Source organism: Galleria mellonella, unplaced genomic scaffold, assembly GCF_026898425.1.
Source record: "Galleria mellonella isolate WM207_F2 unplaced genomic scaffold, CSIRO_AGI_GalMel_v1 utg270, whole genome shotgun sequence".
In the NCBI taxonomy this organism is placed as follows: domain Eukaryota; kingdom Metazoa; phylum Arthropoda; class Insecta; order Lepidoptera; family Pyralidae; genus Galleria; species Galleria mellonella.
In genome coordinates this window covers 2,276,076-2,303,391 of record NW_026442062.1, presented here as the reverse complement: position 1 = coordinate 2,303,391, position 27,316 = coordinate 2,276,076, and the positions used below count along the sequence as shown (strand labels likewise).

Here is a 27,316-nt window from a genome sequence, read left to right as displayed (position 1 = left end):
TACAGTAACCGTTTATTATTATTAGACGGGCTGTATGCTTGTTTGCCACATTTGTGGTATAAATTTATATCTATATATATAGTTATTCTTTAATAATTTGTAAGACTGTTTTTCCATAGGATACTACAATCTTTTTTCATTTATCTTGTTACGGTATAATCATTTTGTAATAGTGTTTAAGAATAAAATAGCCAGAAATAATTTCGTTATTTCATTGGTACATTTCTATAAAAAGACATGCCAAGATTTTTTTACATTTTTGTCATTTACATAAAATAAGTTATAGCAACATTTTTTAGTATATTATGTGTGGATTGTTTTATTTTTATATCGTTCCATCGCATAGCATGTGAGCGGCACAATATATTGTAACGTATTATTACCGCATGTCGCCGTTTACAATGTAACCGGCCCGGCTGTACGTAGCTTTAGTGTATTGTTAGCTTTTCGGGACGTTAGGCGTTATGCAGTATTTGGATGCAAATATTATTTAAGCGTATTCATAAATAAATAAATTGACTCCGATATAGAAACTGTCGTTTTATTATTTTGATTTGAGGCATTCCAGTATATTGAAAGGCCTTAAATAGAAGATCTAATACCGATCACCGATTTAGATAGATACTCTTTATTGTTTCTTCCAAAAGATTACAATAATAAACTTATTATAGATACAAACTAAAAAGCAGTTACAAATTACAATTATCACTAAAAGCGATCTCTTCCAAGCAGCCTTTGGATTAAGAGGTATATACATATATAGCGAGGAGGCTGCTTTGCTAATAATTACTTTCCCCTTTCCCCCACCTGTTTGTTTTCTGGCCGTGAATCGAATGTTTGCATGGCCCTTTCGGTTTAAAAGTGGGGATTCTCACCCTGCCATTATTTATGGCAGTAACATTACGGGGCATTGTGGTTCTACACCTTAATCTTCCTGAATGGTAATGTGGGAGGGGTGCTATCGGCATTATAATGCACTTTGCAATGTCCAAGGTAATTCATCTCTATAAGCAAGGGTTACTAATTTCCATTAAATAAGCTGTAGTTTTAAGCTGTTTGAAGTTTTTATTTTAATATTTAATATCATTATGTCAGTTCTTTACCTGTTCTTAATATAGTAATAACAAGCCGAAATGATGCCTATGATCATGTACTTTATGATAATGAAAAAAAAAAACATACAATTCAACAAAATTTATTCACAAATATATTTAAATATCAGTCGAACATCAATTATATATAATGTACTTCGTTTAAACTACACAAAATGCACCGTAATAAGTCTTTAAAAATAAGATTACAAGCGAGGCAATTAAATCTCCATGTAACGAAAAGTAGTAGTCTTGGCAAAGTAAAATATAACACGATAGTTTAAAGAATTGATATCTTGTGATTATGTGATGAAAGTTTATATCGAAGTAAGTTTTGAAGAAGAATCATCGGAGAGAGAGAGAAAGAGTGCAAAACTAAATTATAACGTCTACGTTAATTAAAAGAGGTAAAATTTGTTCACAGAAAGGGTATATATCTCTGAAACTACTTAATTGATATCTTTTATAATAAAAGAAAGCTATACTAACCTTTAGTAATTAATATTACATCGTTACGGAAATAAGATAACGGGTTGGTGCAAACACAACTAGACAATATTAAATAAAAGCAGCTTCGATGTTTATAATGGATATTGAAGCGGATTCCCTTCTGTATATTAGTACGTTATTTTATTCGGCCAAGATTTTTTGTGATTACTTTGTCAAATTATACAAATATCATAACTAAAAGAAACTTACAATATGTCACTGGGTAGTACATTTATTAAAAAAAAATCCACGTATGTTACATGCATAAACAATTCCGGCGATTTCTTTTATTGGCATTAGTAGTAACCTATTTCCCAGGTCCATATTATTAACAATATATTTATTATTCTAGAGTAATTAGTTATTGAATTTAGGAATATAATATAGTTAGATAAGTTTATAAAAATGATCGAATTATACACGATTTTCATTTATTACCAACTCCTAACAGTCTTAATAACTAGTAGTCGCTCGTGCAGAATGTTATTTCTCATTTCTGTCGAGTTTTTAATAACCTTTTGTCTGTCACAAAGGAACCTCCGTGCCCCAATCTGTGCAATAATATGTCAATGTACTTTGACATGAACATTCCGTAGTTTTGCATCATTGATATGTACAAAACACAGATAAGTAAACTTAAAATTATTTAATAAATTAATTAAAATATTAATATCGTAAAGTTATTTCCGACGAGAAACTCAATTTAAAGAAACAAAGAAAGGTGTATGGAAATCGGTTCATTTTGCTAAATACAGCGCGAATAAACTTATAAAAATCATCTTTATAAAGGGCAATTTTTAGGAGCAAAACAAATATGGAGGTTGTGATTTTGGACCAAAGGTAAATCTTATTGAATATAGAATAAGTACTATTAGATAAAAACACGTTCAATCATTTGCATTGAAAAAAAAAACATTAATTCACGTCTATTTCACAATAAGGTAAATAGTAGTGCCAGATCTGTAATTAGTTATGATTTACAGCAAATTATCAATAAAAATTGCTAATCCTATGCACTTGCTTTTTTCTTTTGCACATTCTTTTTATCTGTATATATTCTTTGGAAAAGTACGAATTTTCCGCTCTGTATATACTTCGTTTCATATATAGCGCCCTCTATCCTCCAAGATGGTGTTGTGCAGTGTTGCCAACTTCTTGAATTTTTAGGTATTTGTAATTTATCCAATAATTTGCACATCATGTCTGGAATTATGGGCTGGAGAATTATACCACATATTCTTAAGGTTTCCATTGTTATGTGAAGTATGACGTCAAGCTTTTTCTGGTTTTCCAAATGCTTACGAAGTTCCCAAGGTCGATGTGTCTCGAAGAACAGGTTAGCCAAGTGTAGAACGTGTATAACCGCATCTACTGCTTTGTAGAATTGGTAGTTTGTGTAATGGTTGTAGCATATTTCTGCATAGAAAAAAAAAAATTTGGGTTGAGAAATAAACTCATTGTGAATGCAGAAAGTTTTGTTGAATATTCTTGAAAAATAAGTCTAGAGATTTAATAAGAAATAACTATTACAGTTAACAAAAGGAAAAAAGTGAAATATGCAAATAAGAAAACAGTTTTTATAAACTGAATTATAATTTATCTCTACACTAGGTCACTTAGGCCTGGATTATGGAGAAAGGCTACAAGTGGTGTAGCGTGGAGCTTCATATGGGGTAGACCAGTTTGTTTTAAGTCGCTCCTTAAAACAAACTGGTCTACCCCATACGAAGGGATACATGTGCATGAAATTAGAATTAAAATAAGCGCGTGTTTTTGCTTGATGCTTACCAGGCAATTTTTCGACTTGGAGCAACAGCTGCGCTGTGACCTCCTCTTGACTACAGTCTATTAGTTCAGCGGCGTGCAGCGCGGGGAATTCCTGGCGAGGGTTGAGTGCCACGCCGCAGCAACGGCTCGCCAGGTTACCCAGGGTGTCAGCTAGCTCTGAATTCGCCACGTTGATCAATTTTGTTTCGCTGTAATCTGCGAATAGTAAAATATGTGACATATCGTGTAAGTAACGTTTGTCATGACTGTTTATATCAACCAACACAAGCAGAAACAATCGCAACGTAAGTCGCGGGTAAAATCTTTTTTCTTAAACATGTACTAAATTTCCTTTTCTTACATGGGTACTATGTCTTGCTATAGTCATTAATTACGTCAGGATGAAAAACAGTGGTAAAAGTAACTCTTCCAGTGCTATTGCTTTACGTTGTAGAGTACTAATGAGAGATGACAGGTAAGGATAAATGCAGGTCAGCGGGTCTATCGTAACGAATTCATCGTTAAGCATGATTGTTTCTATCTGATAGGATTATGTACCCTGCTAATCTCTATTACTAACAATCAGCCCATTAGGTGGACCTTCGTATAGTTCTGGAACCTATACCTCTGGAAACCATCTTAGTTATTTCTTGTTAAATTCGTCAGGATGGGCCACTGCTGACGTGCTGATAGTGCAGACGGGATTACCATTCCACTTTCATCACTTGAAAAAAAAAACCTAAAATAAAGAGGAGGACAATTATCAAATTATGTTATGAGTAAGCTGGTAAGAATCTCACTAGCATCTGAAGCCATGGTCGCCTCCCTCAGTAGCAAGTATCTCAGAGCGGAAGGCGACACGCCCGTGGATCTCGGACAGACTACATTCCCCAGTGACTTGGACATCTTGCTGCCGTCCACAGTCCAGTGACCGTGACACAGCAGCCGACGCGGCGGGTGCCATTTGATAGCCATGAGGAACGCTGGCCAATAGATGCCGTGGAACCTAGAGAATATGGGACCTTGATATTATTTAAGGTAAAAAAAATATTACATGTCTTTCTTTATAAGGCTCATGTTAAATTATAAATTACTAGAAAGAATTCGAAGATTTATTTTCATGGGAATTTCTAAAAACTCTTATTGCTGACTGATTTTATTTGAAGAATTATATTATTTTTATTGCAGAATCCTAGATGTAAATTTTTCAAATTTAGAAACAGTAGCAGTAGATTACTAACGGATTTATTTAAAGAATTATCTTTTTTAAATTTTCAAAGAATTTTATTAAACAAAATAAGTTAATAAATAGTTTAGTATTGTAATCTTTCGGAGGAAACAGTAAAGAGAATCTATCTATAAATACAAATCCTAAATTATTATAAATCTGAAAATTTCTACACATATTTGTATTAATATTGTATAAAATAAATGTGATAACTATGTGATCTTTCACCAGAGTCAGATTGGGAATACATACTTGAGTATGTCCTTTCCCACAACTTGCACATCTGCCGGCCAGGGTCGCCCCCTTGCCGTCATGGAGTCAGCGTCTGGGTAACCCACTACAGTTAAGTAGTTGATCAGAGCGTCCAGCCACACGTAGATACTTTGTTCTTCATCGCCGGGGACCTGACAACGACATGTAATATTGCTATATATCGTGTAAAAGCGTGTGCTTATATAACTTGAGAATTTTTTAGAACTTTTAAAAATATCATTCAATTTATATGAACGAATTATAGGGTATAATTTATAGAGAATACACAAAGATAAATAAATAGCTCTTTGACACATGAGGGTTATATTTTAGTCTACAAAAATAGCAATGCCAGAAGCTAATATTCCTAAATACAATTAACTTATTTTGTTTGAAAAGTAGTAAAAAGGATGGTGCATAGTATTTAAATACCGTTAACACTTTTCACCAGAATCTGGCATACAAAATTAATTTAATTGAGTTATGAACACAAAACAAAAAACGAAAGTCACATATTTACTTATTTCGTCATATAACTAGTCTGGCCATAAATACTGTTTCATAAAAACTTCTTTCGATTTCGCGCCATTTCACATATTTTTTTGTGTTCATTATCAAATTACAATATGGCATGGAGTATTAAATAAAATAGGATTGCAGTGATCGCCTTGCACAAAGTGGGTATGGAGCCGTCAGTCATATTACAGACCCTTCAAAAGCTTGATATAAGCCATATGTTCGTATATCGTACTATCAACAGATACAATAACACTTCTTCTGTCGAAGACCAGAAAAGATCGGGGCGGCCTCGTGCTGTTAGAACTACAAAGGCTGTTAATGTTGTTAAAGTCAGCATTTGTCGAAGCCCCATTAGGAAGCAAAAAATCTTTAGATTTCAAATTATGGTCAGTTTTAGAAGGCATGACTTGCTCTAAACAATACGGCGAAATTGAGTCTCTTAAAAAATCTTTGGAGCAAGCAGTGGCGAAATTTCCCTTGGAAACAGTGCGTAAATCCATAGATTTGTGGCCAGACAGATTAAAGGCCTGTATAAAAGCCAAAGGTGGCCATTTCGAATTTTTTTTTAAATTTTTTGCTGAGATTAATAAATGTAGGTTTCAATTTTAGTAATGTTACAAAAAAAGTAATGTTACTTCATAAAAAAAAATGCTATTTCATTTGTAACAGGACTTATGGCTGGACTAGGTATATATCAACATATTTACTTATTAATAATACATTATAAAAATTATAAATAACAGTTAATCGAGTCACATTATATTTAAGTTAAAAATTATTAAAATATGCATTAATTGAGTAAAAACATTTTCTATGAGTCACCTTTTTAATGATGATGAGCATATATCTACCGATAACATCTACCAAAGTATTACAAGATGAGTGTTGAATTTATTCACCATTTCAGATAGTATGAATTACATTTTTCAACTTACTCGTATAGCCCAATGTACTCTGGATGAGGGTCTGCTGACTGATATATCAGGGAAATAGGCTTCATTCTCCAGAAAGTCTTGCAGTTGCTTTTGATATTTGCCTGGAGTTATCACACCATCTGAAATATGATTTGTAAGAAGGCTAAATGGTCCAGTGGATGTTTGGTTAATGTGGTATTTAAGCAATTTGAAAAAGTATGTGTTCTCATGTGTATTTTTTGTATTTTGTGCTATAATTTCACAAATTTTGAACTGATTTTAATAATTCTTGTTACAATTAACATATTTTATGTCTACATAGGTTGGGTAGTAGGTCCTATGTATCGATGATATTGGTTTCTCTTTGCCTACTGCGTGAGAGATACGGTGATGAGACATTGACAGATATTTCATACATTTTATATAAATATACTTTATGTCAAGACTGTATTTAATTCCATAACGAATTTATTGCTTAAATTTTTATCTAACCATTTTTAAGCCACTGCTGCAGATGAGTTTTGAACGCGCTCAGTCTAAACATATAGTTGGTTTCCTCTGTCCATTCCACTCTGTGGTTTGACTCGACCGATACTTTAATCTGTTGGAATAAAAACACAATTTCATTAGTTTAAAAAGCTGGTTTCAATAATATAGTTGACTATATGTTGACATAAGGATTATTTTTTTAAGACTTAGAATGACTTATAAGCCAGTAGTTACTTAGCACCGTACCAACTATTATAAAGTGGTAAATAAAACTTTCTCTTCGTTGCCATTCCTGGGGCTTGTGTTATGCAATTATATCCAGTAACACCACTTCCATACCATTAACAAGAAATACAGACATGCAAGAAAAACTGTTCAGTAGCAGAAACCGAGTGGGACAAAGGTACCTATATAAACAACTTCGTAGATTTCCACTTTTCACAGTATGAGTACATTTAAAAAAATAATTAGACTGAAAATTAACAGATACTTATTGCAAGATAGTATTAACACTCTTAAATACCGCTCATTTTGAAATACAGTTATTAGTTATTATGGAAAACGAACACTTGCATTGCAACACTGTATAAATCTTAGCCAACTAAAGAAACATATCTAAAGCTACGCCAATGGTAATCAGCCAAGTTTACGCAACTCACCTTCTCTCCATCTTTTATCTCGTCTCTAACATGTGATTCGGGTACGAAGCTCTCGTCGTTCACGCTGTACCAGCCAGAGTATTTCGCTTTGTATATATAGTCTTGTTTTACTAACTTATTCTGTAAAAAAATTCGTATTTATTAATATTAAAGGTTTTTAGAGAAATTGACCAGGTATCTATGCTGTATGTTATATTCACTCATAGTCTAGTTATTTATGGCACAAATATAAATTTATATCTGCATGCGAGACAGTAAGCCTACGGGTTGGCTGATGGCCCCATTACACTATAACCTCATACCGATAAGGCAAGAACCTTACAAATTATATTAATACAAAAACAAATACAAATAACTTTATTTTGTTTGACAAATGTTTAAAAGGATAGTACATAATATTTAAATACTGTTCATACTCTTCACTAGCAAACAAAATTCATTTAATTGTGCTATGAACACAAACAATAACCGTGTTAGTAAAGCATACTAACATTTTGTAAGGTTTTTACACATTTTATATGTTATTATCTAAAACAAAAAAAAAACGTATTACTTATACGTACCCAAAAATGCGTGACAGCCTTCTTATGGCGCTCCTCCGTGGTCCTTATAAAGTCTGTGTAATCCACTTGATACTCGTTGAAGAGGCTACGGTACTCATTAGAAATATTCGCGCAGTATTCTGACAAAGAGAGATTCACCTTTGCAGCCGCCTGTTGGATTTTTGTGCCGTGTTCGTCTGTGCCTGTCATATAATCGTATAATCATTATTAAAATTACATATAAATTCTATTTATTTATTCATTAGTACAAATATGTGTACATGGCAGACTTAATGCTAAAAGCATTATCTCCCAGTCAACCATAAATTCTGTGTAAAAAGTTTTTTTTTATATAACACAGGGGGTAAATGACCATGCGGTTTACCTGATTGTAACCGACTACCGTCGCCCGTGATCACCCGGCATCGCAGGTGCGTTGCGGACCGTTTAAAAAAGTATATGTTCTTTTATGATATCGTATCGGTTCGAAAATATTTCTGCTGGAAGTTGATTCCGAAGAGTGGTTGTGCGTGGAAGAAAGTGCCTTGAAAAACGCACGGTGGAAGACCACCACTCATTCAGATGGTTGGGATGGATCTTTAGTTTGTGGCGGGGTGTACGGTAGTGAAAATCAGCAGCAAGTATCGTATCAAACAATTCCTTAGAGCACTCCCCATGATAAATTCAATAAAAGATTCACAGAGATACAACATCTCTACGCAGTTTCAGTGAGTCAAGTCGAATAGTAAGGCGTTAATCATCAATAATTCAAGCCGATTTTGCTCATAGGTGAGAACAGTATTGGCCTGACTTGAGCTTTATGTAATTTCAAGAGGTGTTCCGACATGAAATACTGTCTCACCCTATTAGGCACTCCTAACTTTTTGGAGGCTATCTTAACCTTTTCCTCGAGATGACCGCAAAACAACGTCGGGAAAATTATTAACGCCAAGGATTCCTAGATTCGATTTATTATCAAGGTAAGTGCCCTGAAAATGAGGAGATACGACAAACGGCGTCTTTTTTGCGGTGGTCCCGTAGACTTGTGTCTTCTTAGGGAAAAGTATCGGAAATATAGTGAAACTAAAATTATAATGTATTTATTAAAATTTGTTTCGCCATCTTTAAAATAAGGCGTGGCTTGTCTTGCAACACATCTACAGTGCTTTATGCACTTGTCTACTAAATATTCGTAAGCTATTTCTTATATGATCGAATTATAAGATCGCAAATTCTCTATAAAGTTCAATGTAGTCATGAGTCATATTTATTTTGTTTAAAAAACTATATATATATATATATATATATATATATATATATATATATATATATATATATATATATATATATATATATATATATATATATATATATATATATATATATATATATATATATAGTTAAGCCAATTGTTATGTTCAATAGGTAGTCAGATTACCAATTATAAAATTAATCCATTTCCGACTAGTGTTGCATATTTATTTTTTTATAGTTTAATATTGTGATAAATACTATATTATATATATATATATATATATATATATGGAACTTTGTAAAATTGGCAAATAAGTGGTTTATACCAATAAAACATTTCGCATTTTGCCACGCACCTACGCACGTTGTTTTCACGTGTAAGTAAGTAAACAACAAATGGAATTTTTACGATTTAAACAGTCATTGGCACAAAATCTTGCAGCTGTTACATCTAGAAGTTATTGTACTTTTGCGTGTATTATTACGCGTTGTTTTTGCAAATTGTTTTTAATTACTTTATTTAATTGATAAGGCTACATTTCTGTTATGGTCTCAATGTTATCATTCTTGAAGCTTTAAAAATCTTAAATCTAGAAGTGGTGGGCAAGCTGACAACATATTCTGTCCGTATTGTTAATCCAACTGTATGGGGTATTTACCGCTTATGCACATAAATATCATAAATACACTGTGCTATTAATGACAGTCCTAATTTATTAAAAAGATTTTGTACCTTGCATCAGAGACTGTTTACCTGTACTGAATATAACATCATAGTCTGGATTGACAAGCTTCTCAAATCTCTGGATTGCATCGGCCACCACGGCTGTATACAGATGGCCTAAATGTGGAGCTGGGAATCAAAAATAATTTTATTTAATAAAAAAATATTATTTTTCTGCCATGAAGCAATTGTGCCTGTACAGTCATTTTAGTTTCAAGGGCAATGTTGCAGTGAAATGACAGGGTATAGAGACATAACATTTTATTCGTCAATGAGAGTTACCATAGGCAACACAACATATTTTGTGATGTCATGGTATTGTTCATGTCTACAGGTAACAGTTATTACTTTCTATTAGGTGGGCAGTCAGCTTGTTTGCTATTTTAAGTATCATATAAGAAAAATTGGGTATTTAAGGGATAAGTCTGCCCATGTACATTTTTGTTATAATCTAATATCTATATTAAAAGTAAATGTACAAATGCAAAAATAAAATATAACTCACTGTAGTGAGTTAGTTTTAGTTATCCAGTATTTCTGTCATTAAAGCAATAAAAGGAATTAAAAGAAAAAAAAAAAAGAAACACAACAGGCAGATAAATATAAATCATCTTAATAAAATGTACATTGAATTACAAATGCCTTTCACTGCACAAATAGGTATGATCATTTATGAAGTAAATCTATTTACAGCTTGGCATTGAGCAGTAGAGTATAATTAGTGCATGCTACTTACACTCTAAACTTAGTTAAGTCGCAAACCAATTGAGCCTTGAATCTAGATTAGTTTCTAACATTACTGCTAAAATATAACAATGCATTTTATTGCTTTTATTTAATAACTAGTAACTCATTCCAGCTTGACATAGTCTTTTTTTTTAATGAAATATAGTCTATTATTTTTTGATAACATAGTTTTCTGCAGGTGAAAAATTTAACAAATATTGGCCTGTATATTATTTTGACATTAGTATGTGTATGGACTTTGTTTTCAGCATTTGGCTAAGACAGAACTAGAGGTTACAGAAGGAAACATCCGTATTATCAAATGTTTAAATTATTTTGTACTATTAAATATTCTGTAAGCACTTTTATCTAGAGTCAAAATGATGAAACTGTCAATATATTTTCGTTATTCAATATAGATTTTTTGTGATTTCAAGATGTCTAAAAATATTTACAATTACACATTGATATTTATAATGATTACAATGGAAAATCAGAACTTTTGTATATAAAACACTTTTCAGTTCAAACTTAAAATTCTCTGTTAAAATTGGAGTTGCAATTATTTTGTTGTAAAAGATTGGGAAAAGTAATAAAAACTAACTGTTATTAGGCAATTAAGAATAGACTAATTCATAAATGGAGCTAGTTATGTAGAAAACAGTAATCTTTTGTGGACATTCTAGGCAATGTGGATATGGTATGCAAAATTATCTCCAATTACCTCTCTACATTATATAGTTTTGCTCAACCAGCTATTAAGAAATTTATTTTACTGCTGATCAGATAGAGATTGATTCAACCTATCTTAGTAGTGTCTTTCATGTTTAATAACTTTATATTGAAATAGTAAAAAAATATTACTTATTCAAAGATCTGAAAGTTAACTTGGTTACTTTCTACAATTTACAAATATTTATTTACTATTTTTACACCATAGGGATAGTAAACATTCAAAAGTCTCTGAGTGCTATTTTTTTTTCACACCATCACACCAATCAAATTAATTACATATATACATAAGAGAATGTTGAAAACTTCTGAGCAACACTTTTGTTACTTTATATAGACACATGTTAAGTATTTGGATCAAATTGCTTTCTGAATTGGGTGGTAGATTAAAAAAAAATATATGTCTAAAGAATTCACCTAATAAATAAATATTTCTAATTTGTAATTAAAGAAAAAATATTATTATTTAAATTAATTGCTTTTGCTATTTAACAACCATCAGGAGCTATAAGTCTTGTAAGTGATTTATCTGTTAAATATTATCATGTATAAATCATATAAGCTATAAAAATATGGGTCATATTATTTATTTGACAAATAAACTAGTCTTATCAGTTTTACTAACATTAGAAGTATAATAAATGAATAAAATGATACCACGCGTTCACTTTAAACTAAAATAGATAGCTAAGTACTATATTTATCTCTACCAAACCTTACACAATGAGATAACCGAAAAATTATCTGCGTAAATATGTACACTACATTTCTTAGTTGGTAAAATTTTAATAAAAAGGGGTTTACTTACCTGCATTAACATAAAATATCGGTGTAGTCACATAAAATGGTCTTTTCTGTACAACAGAAGAAAGCAGGCCTAAAGTCAATCTCATTTTAACTTTTTATTAATTAGAAAATATTATGCTTAGAATGTATTTATTGTGAAATTTAAAATAATACTAATGATTGTAAGTGAACTAATTGTGTGCAGTTATAGATGTAATACCAAATCAAGCAGATGTTCATTTATCAATCCATAATATTTACAAATAAAATGCCCTTCACTTCACCCCTTTTCTAACCACAGTTTCTATAGACGCTACAGAACCAAGCACATGTTAAAGAATAAGAATAAATGTTGAGCAAAAATTACATTTAACTTGTTAGTAAGAATTACGATTAATACAATAATATTTGATAACAATATAAAGCTTATATTAATAAGAGAAGAAAATTACATTTTCTTATTAATATTTTGAAGTTTGAACTTTATAACCTTATGCGAATAATCAAAGATAAGGTAGAGGGTCTAGAAAAAAAAAAAACTTTTATATCAAATACTGTCATTCAGTAAAAATTACAAATGGCAGTCTGTGACAGTCTGTTTTTAAAACAAGAGTGTGTGTTAATCAAAGCGTGATTACCTATGTGCTGACAAAGGTAACTATTCAGCTGCTAATAGAAAATTATTATTTTATTGCATAAAGTTGTCATTAATGTTTATATGTTTTGTAGCTGAATAAATGATTTATATAAACATACAGTAAAGTATATATATGGAGAAAATTTCGCTGTGGTCTCTAAACGTTTTGTTTCTAAAGCTGTAAAACATGCGAAATTTAAAAAAGCTAGCTGTCACTGAAGTTTGTCATCCATGTGTCTAATCCAACTAAATTAAATTGCTACAAAAAAAGTCAAATAGTACTGTAATATTGTGATTACTTGATTTTATAGGTTAATCGAATTAATCAATGAAAATACCTTCGATTCATTTAGACCGAAATAGTTTGTTGTGATTTTAAAAATATATTATGTAAATACGAAGGTATTAATTATCAAGTGTCAAGTATCGATTAACTCAAAATGTCTCAAGGAAAGGTTGTTTTAATGGCTTGTGGGAGCTTTAGTCCACCGACGTATATGCATTTGCGTATGTTTGGTAAGTATTTTCTGATTAGAATTGGGTAGTTTTGGGATTTCTTTAAACCAAAATTTTAAGTTATTAAGGGTTGGATTGGGTGTCTCGCCTTCAATCTGTTGTTCTTGGGATTTAATTATCGTACCACTGCGAAAACCCATATTTTACTTTCATTGTATGCCAGAAAGTACTAGTTCAGGAAAGAGAATATTAGTAATGGGATCTAGCGCTCGAATTGCTAGCAATGACTACTATACATGTGACACAGGAATGCAGCTTCTGCCTGCATAAACCATGATTATAGTTTAATAACCTCCATATCTGGTGGCTTAATTTTAAAATTTCTAAAGCATCTTGATATTTGCATTTCAAAGTTTCATTTGAAAATGGGCTTGTGACCAATTTGTGTAAATGTCAACATTAAAAGTTTATTAGCTGTTACCAATGGCATTACATGAATTCTAATTTTATTTATACATTAGTTAATGTAAATATTAATGAGAAATTATTCATAGGTCAAGTGATTTTTACAATCCTATTGTAAAATATACACCAATTTTGTATATTATATCTCGACAACATGGAATGCATCCTGTAAGGGCACATGGTAACAAGAAAAATAAAAAAAACAACTCGGATATATTTTGCTTGTGCTACTGTACTTATAACATTAGATCTTACTTCAATGGTTATAATGAAACTTGATAATTAAATGAATAAGTCAAATTCATATATGTGTGTGAAAGCAAGAGGCTTAATGATAGAGTTTGTTGCTACATAGTTCTCTCTGGATACTCTAGTTTATAAAAAACTATTTTTAATATATTGAATTTAAATTTAATTGACAAAAATTACTTATTTTTACAGAAATTGCCAAAGATTATTTGCACTCATTGGGTTTAGCAAATGTCATTGGAGGTATAGTATCACCTGTTCATGATGCTTATGGAAAAAAAGACCTGGTAGCTGCGCAGCACAGGTAACTTGGCACAGTTGTAAATGCTGTTTTGTTTATTGAAATATACAAATTTATAATGTAACATGTTTTTTATGGCTAAAATACTATGACAGTTATGTTTTCATTATATATATATATATATATATATATATATATATATATATATATATATAAGTAGACTATTATACAGGAAGTAGACTATTATAAACCACGAATTTTTAATAGTATCGAGGAAAACATACAATAAGGAGGTATATTGTCAATGATGAAATTTATAAATTTTTCAGAATAGCAATGTTGAAGCTGGCACTGCGATCTTCAACATGGATCAAGATATCTGATTGGGAGACGCAGCAGAATGGCTGGACAAGAACGAGAATCTCTTTACAGTATCATCAGGTAACTTTTTGATTTAGTAAGAATAGTGGCTTCTTGATTTTATATTACATTATTTCACCAACTTTTATAGAAAACTACATTGTATCAAGATCATGTACAGTACTGAATTTAAATTTATTTTAATTTTTTTTTAATTCTGCAACCAGTGGAAATATTCTAAAACTTTTCAAAAGATTTGTGCTTCAATACATATTAGCACACATATTTGTATACTATTAGTACAGGTTGGCATGCTAGATCATCCATTAAAAAAACCACACCTGTTTTAGTTTGAATACAGTTAACTAGGTATCTTTTTTTTCAGGACATAATCAATAGATTTTTAACCAATATATCAACAATTGATGACATGGACGCACCTAACTGGCTGCCTGATGATATACTCAATGTGAACAATATGAACAGCGGGAATAGTATTGATGAGCCTGATAACTTAATGGAAAGGTTAAATGGTAACCGGGTTGAACGGGTTACTGTGAAACTACTTTGTGGCGCTGACTTATTAGAGTCTTTTGCGACACCTGGATTATGGTCTGATGAGGATGTGAGTATTTTATTTCATTTATGAAATTAAGTCATGTAGATTGAAAAGGAAAATGATAGGTTTGGTTCTTAGTTATATAATTATTTTCAAAATCTTTAAATTTGGGTTTAATTTAAGCCATGGTTGAATCAAATTTTAAAAGAATATTGTAGTCTACCATTCTAAATTATTCCATTAGATAATGAAAGAAGTAACTGTTAGCTATATACGCGAACAGTGTCATTGATATCTCAATACAGATGTGACACTGTGATATGTATTATTATATGTATTTATATAACTGGTGTTTTTATGTAAATGTATTGATATTATTAAATACCTTACAGTTAGAAACGATTGTGGGCCGCCATGGATTAGTGGTGGTATCTCGGGCGGGTAGCGATCCCGGCCGATTTATATACGAGTCTGATATGCTATACAAACATAGGGTGAGTGGACTTTCTTTGTAACCACTGTCTTAAAACTTACATCTCTATTGTTTACAATTTTACACATCAACAAGGTATTTACTATGTTTATATCTTTGTAGAACAGGTTATAACACTTTTATTTTTGTTCTTAATAAACTGTTTTTATACTGCTGCAGATAGCATGTTTGGTATTTGTAATGTTTTCGGATTGTATATGAAGTTCACGCAATACAAAAAAAGTTAATCCAAATACATTTAAACACATTTTTCATTACAATTTCGTATTGTTTTTTGGAACAAAATATGTAATGCCAAACTTTAATAAATTTAAAAATGGATCATCACAACAATGATATTTATCATGGCATGATGTAAACATGTTGGAATTCCTGAATACTTTGTTTTTGTTTTGAAATTCATATTCCTGCTTTTTACATTTTATTTACAATGGAACATTTTATAATTTGTTAATAGTTTTCTTAAGCAGGAGAAACAAACAAATGACAAATTTAATTGACTTCAAAAAGAAGGAGCTTCTCAATACAGTTGTATTTTTTTAACTCATAGCTCGGTTAATTGTAAATATTTTTTTTCATCTGAAATAATATAAGTATAGATCGATTCAATAGAAATTTTATCATAATTGGTTGGGTAGTTTAGTTTTTAGTTTAAAAAAAAAACTGGTTTGGCCACAGTTAAAGTAGGTTATTTTTGAGAATACTATTTTAATTATAATTACTGTAGGGTTTTAAGCATATAGTGTATGATATGGCATAAAAAATAACCATACTTTTGCTCCTAAAACTACTTATTAAATTAAATTTAATCTATTTTTGATAATCATTGTATATTTAACACGTTGCACATCTTGGTAATTTAATTTCAATTTAGTAATGTATCATATGTTTAACATTTTTATAATTAAATTAAATGCAGTCATACTAGGTATGCATATAAAGGATCTAATTGTTTTGTATTTTAGAACAATGTGACTCTGGTGACCAACTACATCGCCAATGAGGTGAGCTCGACGGTTATCCGGCGGTTAGTTCGACGTGGCGAGAGCGCCAAGTACCTCACAGATGATGCGGTGCTTGCCTACTTGCGGACCCACCGTCTCTATGGCGCCACCTCCTCGCAGACGTGAGTATCTGGGGAATTATCTGCGCCTATTGTAGTGACAGTAGAAATAGTGGTGACAGGGTAAACGTTAGTGATAGTTAAAAATAGGTGTACATTTGTGAATATAAGTCTGTTTAATGAATTGAAGGTGTAAAAGGTTATAAGATGTAAAATATGATGTAGTCGGCATCTTTGTTCGGCATTTGTAGGCCGTAGAATGAGAATGGATTTCATGTGTGATTTATGGACGCAACAATAGGATAAATGACAGCAACAGGTCGTAGTAGTGACCCTGTGGACAGTAATGAGAGGGTTGGCAAATTTGCAACAGTAGGAGTGAAGTTAAAACATTAATTAGCATTATTTTATAAAAAATTGCATACACTAATTGTAATTTTTACTGTAGGTGCAATTGGTTTTCAAAATATAATATAATCATAAATCAGAATTTTTAAAATCTCTTTCCTATCTATTATTAACATAACAATAATTTATACAGCGACAAAATCTAACAAGACCTTTCTCTCCCACGCTTACACGGAAACAGTGAGTATAACATACTTAATGATCTTATAGCTAACTACGACAAAAGATCTCCTCAAGACGTCATAATGGCGTCTCCAGAAGAAACTAGCTTCAAAAGCATACTAATATCGATCAGAGACAAACCGTCAATTGTCGATGAAACAGTAACAGTGAAAAGGGCAAAGAAAACTAATTTCTTAATGCCAAATAGTCACACAGATTCGGTCAGTCCAATTATGGATACGATAAAACCAAAAATGGCTTACGTAGACAAGGTACCATCAAGTTACGTGCCAGGAAAGGCAGTTAAGATAGTTAGCGATATAAATGAGCATGTCTTGAAGGATGAAAAGGTAAGTGTTGATGAGGCCACTTATTCTTCTTTAGACAGCTACTTGAAAAAAGATGAAGGGGACTGGGATATTTATAAGAGGAGAGTGAGTGAGAGTAATGTTGAACAGAGTCTTAATATTGACCATGTTGTAAAAAAACGTTGCTCATCAACTATAAGGAAATTAAAACCTGATGAAATGAAAAAGAGCAAGTCTGAAGTAAGTAAGTTGTGTGATAAAGTAAAAAGCATTAAACTGAAAGATAAAGATTCGAGGAATTATAAGACTAGGAGTTGTAACGATATTGTTCGATTGATTCTTACTAAACATGGAATACATGTTATAAGCGATACAGAAGCTATAGTGTAGATTTATAGTATTTTTTGTATAATTAGATGTACTGAATACTGTCTATGAAAAGATCTGTTTATTTGCGTTTGAAAGGGATAGAAATATCTGAAATTATTTCTTTTATTATATTATAATAATCATGGATTCTTATATGTTCTTTGAGAAATAATAAATCAGAGAATTAAATAAGTTTATAGCAAATATTTTAGAAATGGCTTTATTAAAGTAGTCTTTGAAATAAAATTATTCTAATTGAACAATGGTAACGGCAATTTAAAGATTTTTGTTCATTTGCTATAAAGTGGATTCGTTAGTGATTCCAAAATTATGTATTAACTTATTTTAAGACTAGTTTTTCAGATATTAATCTATAAATTGGCCTCTACTTATTTTTAAAATTACACCATTTTCAATGTCTATTTATATAAAATCTAAAGAAAACATTTCCAAATATTAGCATAGATACTTAAGTATAACATTTATTGCATAAAAATACGAGTATATATAAATGTAGCTGTGTGCTTACAGATACAAAATTTAAAAAAATATACTTAATTGTGTGCAATACGGCCTATGTAAATAAATAAAGGATGAAATTCGGAAGTTTTAGAGTGGAAGGGTGATAAGTAATAAAAAAACTACCAAACTTTGCCAAAAGATTAGAGTATAATATATATGGTGTAAAACGTGGTTTTGATGTTGATGTAGTAAAATTGTATGTCAATTAGCATAGGGTATCTTTATATTAACATTATCATATACCTTATTTATCCACTTGTTAAAGAACAAATTTCTGGTTACTTATATATATGTTGTAATGTATTTATACACAATTTATTTATTTATTTCCTTTTTACTGAAGACAATACTTGTAATGGAAATTTTGAAACCATGTTATATACGGCTTACATAAAGCATTTATCTATATAATAATTATATAAACTATAAGTATAACCATTAAAGTAATAAAATGAAAATGTTTGGAAAAATAAAAAAAAAAGTTTTATAATAAAAATAGGTAGTACAATTATAAATAGTATATGTAGTTAGTACTATGAAGAGATCTGTATACATTATGGATTTATGGTGGAATTTATTTCTCGGCGTTCAAAATGTGTTTAGATCTTGACAAGTAATCATAAACTGTAATTAATGTTTAATCAGAATAAAATATCAATTTAAAGTATTATAATCTCATAGTCGTCTTCTATAAAATTAATAAAATGATGGTATATATCATTGAAATATAAAAAGGGCATATTCAACCATGATCGACATTGTCATGAAAAAACAATCAATTTATCATTCTTGTAGGAGGATGAAATTCATTCGGTAAAATTATTATGACGAAAATGTAATTGAAAACTAAAGCCAACAAACAGATGATTAAATACTGGGAGGAAAATGGATAAACATTGACTAGCTATATATAAAGTATAAAAAAAATCATATGAATTGTGGAAAAAAATATTGAATATAAATATTAGCAAGTATATTGTAATATTGATACTCGATGAGAGAAATTTAGAAATATTATATATTAGTGTAATTTGTATGTTAAAAATAATAATTTAATGTATACACCCTCTGTGATAGCCTTTCGAAACTTTTACCCATATTCAAATAGTGCCAACCTAATTTAAAATCTTGTTAAAAAAATTGTGTAGAGCGCACGTGTACACTTTATATGAATTTTGTAAGATTCCTCGAAATCATTGTGTGTAATACTTGTATTTTATGTTTATTTGCTAAAAAACGGAATCAAAATTTTGCAATTTATAAATTTGTTGCCATAAAAATTAGCATTAAGATTAGGTATAAATTTATACTAACAATTTTTGATATAACGTACCTGGGTTTTGAAATGTGTTGTTGTTTGTTTATTTATTAGGTTTTTTATGATTTCTTTTGACGATTTTAATCCTTTTTTATTTGCTTTGGTATGCTATAAGCTAATGATAATTATTTATTGCATTGCCTTTAGCACTCGTAACTAATACTTTTTTCAGACGTTAATATTTTAAGGCATTTTCCACATATTTTAGACTGCCTGAGTAAATATGTAAGTTTTAATGTCTGAAAAAAATGCATATAATTTCTTAATAATAATTATATAATATAATTTCTTTCTTTTTTATTATTTTTTTTTTAGTGGTATTTCGCGGCTCATTTTTGGCCACAACAGAATATCAGTGTTTTGCTCTTTTTAGGGCAAAGCAAAAAGCTGAGTTGTGGCCATTTTGCATTACTGTGGCACACGCATGAAGAAAAAAAAAATTATTATGCATTCTGATTTTGTTTTTGGTTTTTTTTTTTTTTTTTTTAATCTTTTGTACATGTATCTTTTTTATCTTTTTTCACATTGCTTTTGTGTCTTTTGTTTGTGTGCTGTAAGTTATGCAAATAAATTATCTATCTATCTATCTATATAAAATCCTCGAATATTTATCTGTTGTATGATTCTAGGCTTTGAATGTTTCTGTGTATGATTTTATTGTCTTCCATAGGTATATCTAGTAAGTTGTGGTTGGGATTCTTTAAAACTTGATCGTGATTTGTTTGAGTGAAAGCAGAGTAATATATTAATTTTATTATCGATACTAAAATATATAGTCTCTGATTAATAGCAATGTTGATACTAAATGTAATTCATTCACAGACAGATATCTTTTTTTATAAAACATAGTGCTCGTTATTTAATTATTTTCAATCATTAAATACCCATTTTTATTAAAAAAGGTATCGTATTTTTTGTTTGTTTGTAATAAGGTGATAAATTTGAAATCACGGTCAGGTTACAGTTATGTTTGTGTGTCTTTGTAAAGTTTTTTGTTTTTTTTTTTTTATAATATTGCTTTGGATATTTAAAATTAGCGTAATGTTTGTAACATTAGGTTTTGGATGAATTTATTTAAATGCAACCTCTTTATTAATACAGTATTTCTTAGATTAAATAAAAATATAAAAATATATATATATATATATATATATATATATATATATATATATATACCTAAATAATAAAACCTCGCATATAACTTGGAAGCATAGAAATATAACTTGAAAGAATATAATGTTTATGTAAAATATATAAAATTAGAGAAAAAAATTAAGTTCGAAATTTATGAAACTTATCTCTGCAATATTAATTTTGATTTAACAATCTCATATATGGCATAAGAATAATATAGCGAGATCACTTTTTTTTTTATCTTTCTGATTCAAACATTTATATTGTATATATTTGATAGCGGAATAGGCCTTTATATTATTTGGGCTTGCAGTGTATGGTATGAAATAGCTCGTGTCCACTAAATCAGTTGTGTTTCTAGTTTTGTAATTAAAGGGCCGTACGGAGCTTTTTTGATGAAAATATAATAAAAAAAAAACATCAATGAAATTTCTATCTGGTTTTAGAGCACCAATATATATACGTAGTTACACAACTGATTTCCTAGTCCTCTCCACCTTCCCTATTCTGTCTTTGGTTGCTAACGTGATGGTTATGTGTGTAGGGAAGCGGTTGCCCGTTGTAGCTGACATGTTGCGCGCGAACCGACGGCCAGTCGCCGTAGCGGGCTCCACGCGCTGCCACCTTGACGTTAAAGATTTTTTTATTTATTTTTCGTTCCAATGGAATCGAGAGCAATTGTGAATAAAATTGTTGTCAATAGGTGCATCATTTACTTATATTAACAGCGTTTATGCACTCTATTACTGCAGGAACAGAAAATTAGTGGTCATTTGATGGAAAGTGGTAATTGGCGCTTTTATAAGCACAAATGTCAAAAAGCGTTGTCTCTCGTTTTGAAAGTATACCTCTTGTTTTAGCGATTGTAGAATATTTCTCCTACTATGAAATTTGTATCGTAGTACAAGGAATTTATTGCTATTTTGCGGTAAATTATGTAAAACGATTAAATTTAAGTGCATCACTATATTAGAGCACCACTGGTGTGTAGGTATATAAAGGTGTTGGTCCTGTTAAAATGTATAGATTAATTTTAAAGACATGATGTTACATATTTCTGTTTGTTATATATTTATATGTTGTATGAATTTGTTTTAAATGTTTATCAAATTTGGTAAACTTTTATACAATTTATTTACATTTGCTCTCATTCCCATTGGAACGTGCCATACATACTACTATATTCAAGCCGTGTGCCCATTGTAGGTATATGTAGTGAGACTAAAACAAATAAAACATACTTATTTTTGATTTTGGGAATACTAAACATTAGGTTGAAATATGTAGTCTCTTGATAATTGATCCAATAGAATTCGAAATAGCATCTCATTACTGTATATGCCCACTGCATTCCTAGTAACTGAGAGTAAGTACATACTATGCTTTTAATTATGTTTAGCTAAGTCTCGTCAAATACTGTGTATTCCTACTGCAATGCAGGAGCATAGGTAAACTAGTAGTTACCCATTTACTGTTTGATCCATAAAAATTGAAACCACATAAACACAACTAGTTACTAGTGTTTTGCAACATTGTATGAGAATTTTATATATAATAAGAAGAGAAAATCAATAGTTAAAATAGATTTATTATTATGCATTTAACCTTTTTTGTAAATAGCTAGCATAGAAAGGGGTACTATTCTTGTTGCTAGATTGCTAGATTAGTTGTAAAATAATTGTAAATAACGCCCACGTCAGAATTAATAACAGTGTTTCGTGTTTACAATACGGATAGCATCGGCTGGGACAGCAGAAAAATGGGGGCTCGAATTCTGTTGATTCAATCTATCGGGAATATAAATTTTTCGACCTAATATTTAGAAATGAATAATATTTTTAGATGTCATTTATGCATTTAGAAATTTATAATGCTTAATGTTTAACACTGTAATAATAGAAGTGTATCTAATTATAATTTATAATATGTTTCGACACACGGTTTTTAGTTTCAATTTAGTTTTTAAATAAAAAAAATGTTACATATAGGTACATGTTGCGTAAAAATTAACTGCAAATATTTGGTGCGGCCGTTCAGTGTAGTAACTAAAATTATATTACAATTTTTTATTTTTGGTAAATTCTTTATAGTTTTTTTTCTGCTCCTTGTATTATTAACATTGATTGCCTACACTAAAGATCGTTGTCGACTTATGTCTTTGCCTTTGTGACTTAAAAATTAGGTTAATAATAACATATGTATTTTAATTAGTATAATTTTTATTACCTCTTCTCTATCGCGTGCCTGCATCTTTTCAATTTCATAATAAATATTACTTTTTTTTATAATACCGTTAAATTGTCTGCAGTTCATTTTTAAACACCATGTTAGAATAAGCTTCTTAACTAGTAATCTGTATTTTAGATAGTTACAGCAACTAGTGATTTGTACACTTCCAAGAATATTTTTGCCGTTATTAGTAGTTATTAATCTTTCTGAAATACAGGCAACCAGACATGGTAAGTTCTGTTTAAATTATGGCATGGTTTATTAGTGTTTAATTATGAATATTAATGTTGCTAGTGTTAGTCATATATTTGCATGTTTATAAAATTGGTATATTTGTTTTATTATTAAATTGCAAATTTATTATAATTACCAACAATGTAATCGTGGTTATGTACTGATTCCATGCCTGCTGATATTAGGAAAGGTAGGCTCCAGAGTACTACTAATTAATAATAATAATCAAATTTTTAAACATGTTTTGTCAGTGAACGCAAAATGTGGCGGAGCCATAATTTTGTTTCATCTACATGACATTTATTATACCGCTAAAAGCAAATTCAAGGATTTAATTTAAATTGATTAATTTAGAATTTTAAACACTTTTTGAACGAAGTTTAAAAACTGGATTAGATTAATCCTAGAAATTGCAGTTGGTTCGCATCTTGCTATGTTAGATTTCAATGTGGTAAAATGTGGGCAGTTTAAAATCAAGCCTTAACCACCGAAACAGCAACGGACAGCCCTTATTCTAATTCCATTGATTACCTTCACTGCAACTATCCAAAATGTTTATTTTTAAATTTAAATAAATAATTATGTATTATATAATTATGTCGAAAATATTCAACTAGTTTCAGGAACGGGAACTTTTAAGACTTGTTAGACATTCCTCAGCGCATATTTTTATCCTTCAAATAAAATAGGCATGAAATATGTATTATGAAATTATGCATTTCCATGCTATGCTATAAAAGAGAGACAAGCGCGGCCTATAAATTTTTTTAAAAAATAGGAAAACGGTTTAGATCGTGCAAAAGTATATGGGAGTCTGCGAATAAATAAAATTAACGTAAAAATGTAGCACGTTCATTGACATTGTGTAGTGTCCGTGCTATATAGAGAATATTGTATCCAATTTCATAGCGACGTACCTAACAAGTCGAAATCCAGTGACGAACCTTGACACATTAAATATGAAATAATATAAAATAATGCCCTTGAAATATATTCGATATATAATTAAATAATGAACTTTTGCTTCCTTTTAATGCATGCAAGCTTATCGATGTTTTAATATAGTAATAGCGACAACTATGTACTTACTATTATAATGCATTTTGGTCAGTTGATTCAAGCATATGACTCAAATGATAATGATGAAAAATATATTGCTGTGTTGTGTTGTACCAAGGTATAGAGCAATTTGTTGTTCTATATTGTCGTTTGTACATTTCTTTTAAATCTAACTCTAAAGGCAAATTAATCTACTTATTTGTTTAGTACAAGATATCGGTCAATGCTGTTTTTTTTTTTATATTCACACGCGTGGTTGTGTAAACTTTAACACACAATAATAACCGTATCGTATATACCTAAAGGTTTATTTTTCGTTTCTCTAGAGTACATACATACATTGCAATGATGTCTTCTTGTAGATTGTTATGTATCCATTTATTTACAAGATTTATGATTAAAAAAAGAAAAGTAATATAATCACGGTGTCATATTTATAATTTGATTTGAATATAAAGATAAATTAAATCATGGAATTTAAAGTTTTGTAAATTACATATTAAAGTAGGTACCTATCTACATATATTTAATAGTAATATTTATTTTTCGTTAAGCTTCTTCTAAAAGAGACAAGATCTTGTAAAGAAGCATGAAAACATTATTCTGCATTCTTAGTACAGCATTAATGAAAGGGTCCATTAAATTATAGAATATGCTTGTTTATTGCAAGTAATGCCCAATTTTTACCTTCATAAACATGCTTTTTTATATAATATAATAAGGCATATTCATTTTTTTTCTCTATTTTCTCAGTAAATAAGTATGTGGTGGCATTCTTTAAAATCCTTAATGAAAATTAAATATTCTTGAACCGAATAAATATGTAGATGTATAGGTATTTAGTTATTATTTTTAATGAAGCCGTAATAAATTTCGGCCTCTTACATTAGATTAGAAAAACGTAAAAGTCATTAAATGCAATTCTATGGCTAGGCGGGTAGTTGTGTGATTTTGAGCATTTATACATATTAAATATGTACTTACTTTAAGGTCTGGCATAATGTTGTGTCACAAAAAAATATTCTTGTATATTTTAACTGGAATATAAATAATATAAAAAATAAAAATAACTAATTGTTGCCTATTGCGCTTTTTACGTGTCTGAATAATATTCCATAAAATATTATTATTATTGCCGCTCTATTACTTTAATTATACTAAAATTCTGTTATTATAATATGTTATTAGAAATTTTATTAAGTACAGATTGAGTGCACTGTAAAGATATTTTTTATATAATAAATTATAAAGAAATAGGTATTTAAAAATTTGTTTAATATTTGATGGATAATACAGATGGTATCACTCTTACGGGAGGCGTATTTTGACTATTCAATCAATATTGTATTGGGAATAAATTTATCTGTTGTATTTGTTAATATTTAGGTTTTTTTCTAGTGACATTTGTTGGTGCTGAATTGTGTTCCAGAACATTCTGGTTTTTCATATTCAGTATAATTTTTGAGATCCTAATTTGAGAACTTATATTGTTTTACAACGATATTATATTGCGCTTGTATCGATTATCTTTAAAATTATTGTAAACTGAAATTGCGAACCTTATTTTTTTTTTATTAAAATCAGTTTTTATTATTTTTAGTTTTAATCTAATTTTGAATTATATATCAGTAAGATTGGAATTGTTATTTGAAGCATAAATATTGATAGAAGCGTACTCGATGACCGGCAACGACGTTTTCTATAATCCAGTTAAAATTATCGAGTAAGAATATTTTGTATAGGTAAATTAATTTGTATGGGTGGGATACTGTTCCTCTATTATTTGTTAAGATTTCTGGGTTGTAATATAGATTTATTTTTATTATTGTTAAGTAGCAATGTTATTTATATTATTACAAATTTATCAAATACCTACTATAATAATAAATCATTTAAAATAAGAAAAATAATATAACACATGTACCATCTGTTAAAATAAATGTAATACCCTATATTTAAAATAAAATTTCTTGTAACTAGGTGTATTTCATATTTTTTAGTGATACCTAGCATTTTCAAATCTGTAGTTTTTTATTTTACAGCGCCATCGTTTGACGTATAATGTATCATAGTACATTTCAATTTGAATGTCATAAAAATACACATCATGGAGATAGCTATTATCGCTTGTATATGAGTATGTTTCTGTATCACATGTTAACATTTAGAGACGCTCAAATTAAATGTCTTGAACAGATAATTAGAAAATAAGATTTGGAACATAATATGTTCATTAGTCAACTAGTCGTTTTAGGCAAGAGGGAAACGGAATCCTTTGATAGAATCGTTTTGATTAATGTTCACATGAGAAAAAATAAGACGCGAAATGTCACTGTATTATTATTTCATGGACTCGCTAGCGATAACGACATCACAATAAATCCGTTTGCCTCTTGTCCCGTGGACTGTATCGAATTAAATAAAAACTGCAGCAATTCATCAACACTTAGAACATTGTATACATTAATGATGTACACACATGTGATATTTATATTTTTTTGTGGATGGAGATTTAACATAATCCGATTCGTGACTGATGTCTAAACATGAGATGTACTCGGTAAATTATAAATCAGAAAAACATTGTTAAATCAGTTGAGCAATTAGAAGTTACATATTTAAAAAAAATAATGAATCGCCTCATTATTGTATAAATGTTCTAAGGGTAAATTTGACTGATATTTTTGAATTCATATTTCGTGTACATCCATACATATTTAGAACAAAGTCATTCACTTGTAGTAAATATTATATTTGTGAAGGAATTATTTATGTCTATGTATGGTTCTTATTTCAAAAGGATTTATTTATTTACAATCTAACAATTGTAACCAATAAATGAGCATTTGAAATGCTTATTAAAATTTTATTTACATAA

General features: G+C 29.8%; 2 protein-coding genes across 5 annotated transcripts; one reads left to right on the top strand and one right to left on the bottom strand.

Moving 5' to 3' along the window:
• Positions 1–1,179: 1,179 nt before the first annotated feature.
• Positions 1,180–12,653, bottom strand: LOC113514311 (methionine--tRNA ligase, mitochondrial). Its single transcript, XM_026898364.3, has 10 exons — positions 12,195–12,653; positions 9,959–10,057; positions 7,972–8,153; positions 7,409–7,528; positions 6,753–6,861; positions 6,282–6,400; positions 4,828–4,979; positions 4,148–4,353; positions 3,369–3,563; positions 1,180–2,996 (listed from the first exon to the last, which is right to left on the bottom strand). The coding sequence occupies exons 1-10, from the start codon at positions 12,277–12,279 to the stop codon at positions 2,590–2,592; spliced, it is 1,674 nt and encodes a 557-aa protein (XP_026754165.2). The 5' UTR covers positions 12,280–12,653; the 3' UTR covers positions 1,180–2,589.
• A 410-nt stretch (positions 12,654–13,063) lies between these two features.
• Positions 13,064–27,316, top strand: LOC113514223 (nicotinamide/nicotinic acid mononucleotide adenylyltransferase 1). Of its 4 annotated transcripts, none has more exons than XM_031908180.2 (8): positions 13,084–13,325; positions 14,172–14,283; positions 14,550–14,661; positions 14,966–15,205; positions 15,532–15,633; positions 16,598–16,758; positions 17,285–17,615; positions 21,461–27,316. In XM_031908180.2, the coding sequence occupies exons 1-8, from the start codon at positions 13,250–13,252 to the stop codon at positions 21,479–21,481; spliced, it is 1,155 nt and encodes a 384-aa protein (XP_031764040.2). In that variant the 5' UTR covers positions 13,084–13,249; the 3' UTR covers positions 21,482–27,316. The 4 variants fall into 4 exon arrangements, with proteins under 4 accessions (XP_052751266.1, XP_031764040.2, XP_026754043.1 ...); XM_026898242.3 differs by lacking the exon at positions 17,285–17,615 and adding an exon at positions 17,237–17,283; XM_052895306.1 differs by lacking the exon at positions 21,461–27,316 and having other exon boundaries at positions 13,064–13,325; positions 17,285–20,034.

Excerpts from the sequence above, each read along its gene's own strand:
- LOC113514223 (XM_052895306.1), top strand. The coding sequence starts at position 13,250 with ATGTCTCAAGGAAAGGTTGTTTTAATGGCTTGTGGGAGCTTTAGTCCA. Across the intron at positions 15,206-15,531 it reads GATTATGGTCTGATGAGGAT|TTAGAAACGATTGTGGGCCG; the intron begins GTGAGTATTTTA and ends AATACCTTACAG. Across the intron at positions 15,634-16,597 it reads ATATGCTATACAAACATAGG|AACAATGTGACTCTGGTGAC; the intron begins GTGAGTGGACTT and ends TTTGTATTTTAG.
- LOC113514311 (XM_026898364.3), bottom strand. The coding sequence starts at position 12,279 with ATGAGATTGACTTTAGGCCTGCTTTCTTCTGTTGTACAGAAAAGACCA. Across the intron at positions 6,401-6,752 it reads GCAGCAGTGGCTTAAAAATG|ATGGTGTGATAACTCCAGGC; the intron begins GTTAGATAAAAA and ends ATCATATTTCAG. Across the intron at positions 2,997-3,368 it reads CCAAGTCGAAAAATTGCCTG|AAATATGCTACAACCATTAC; the intron begins GTAAGCATCAAG and ends TTTTCTATGCAG.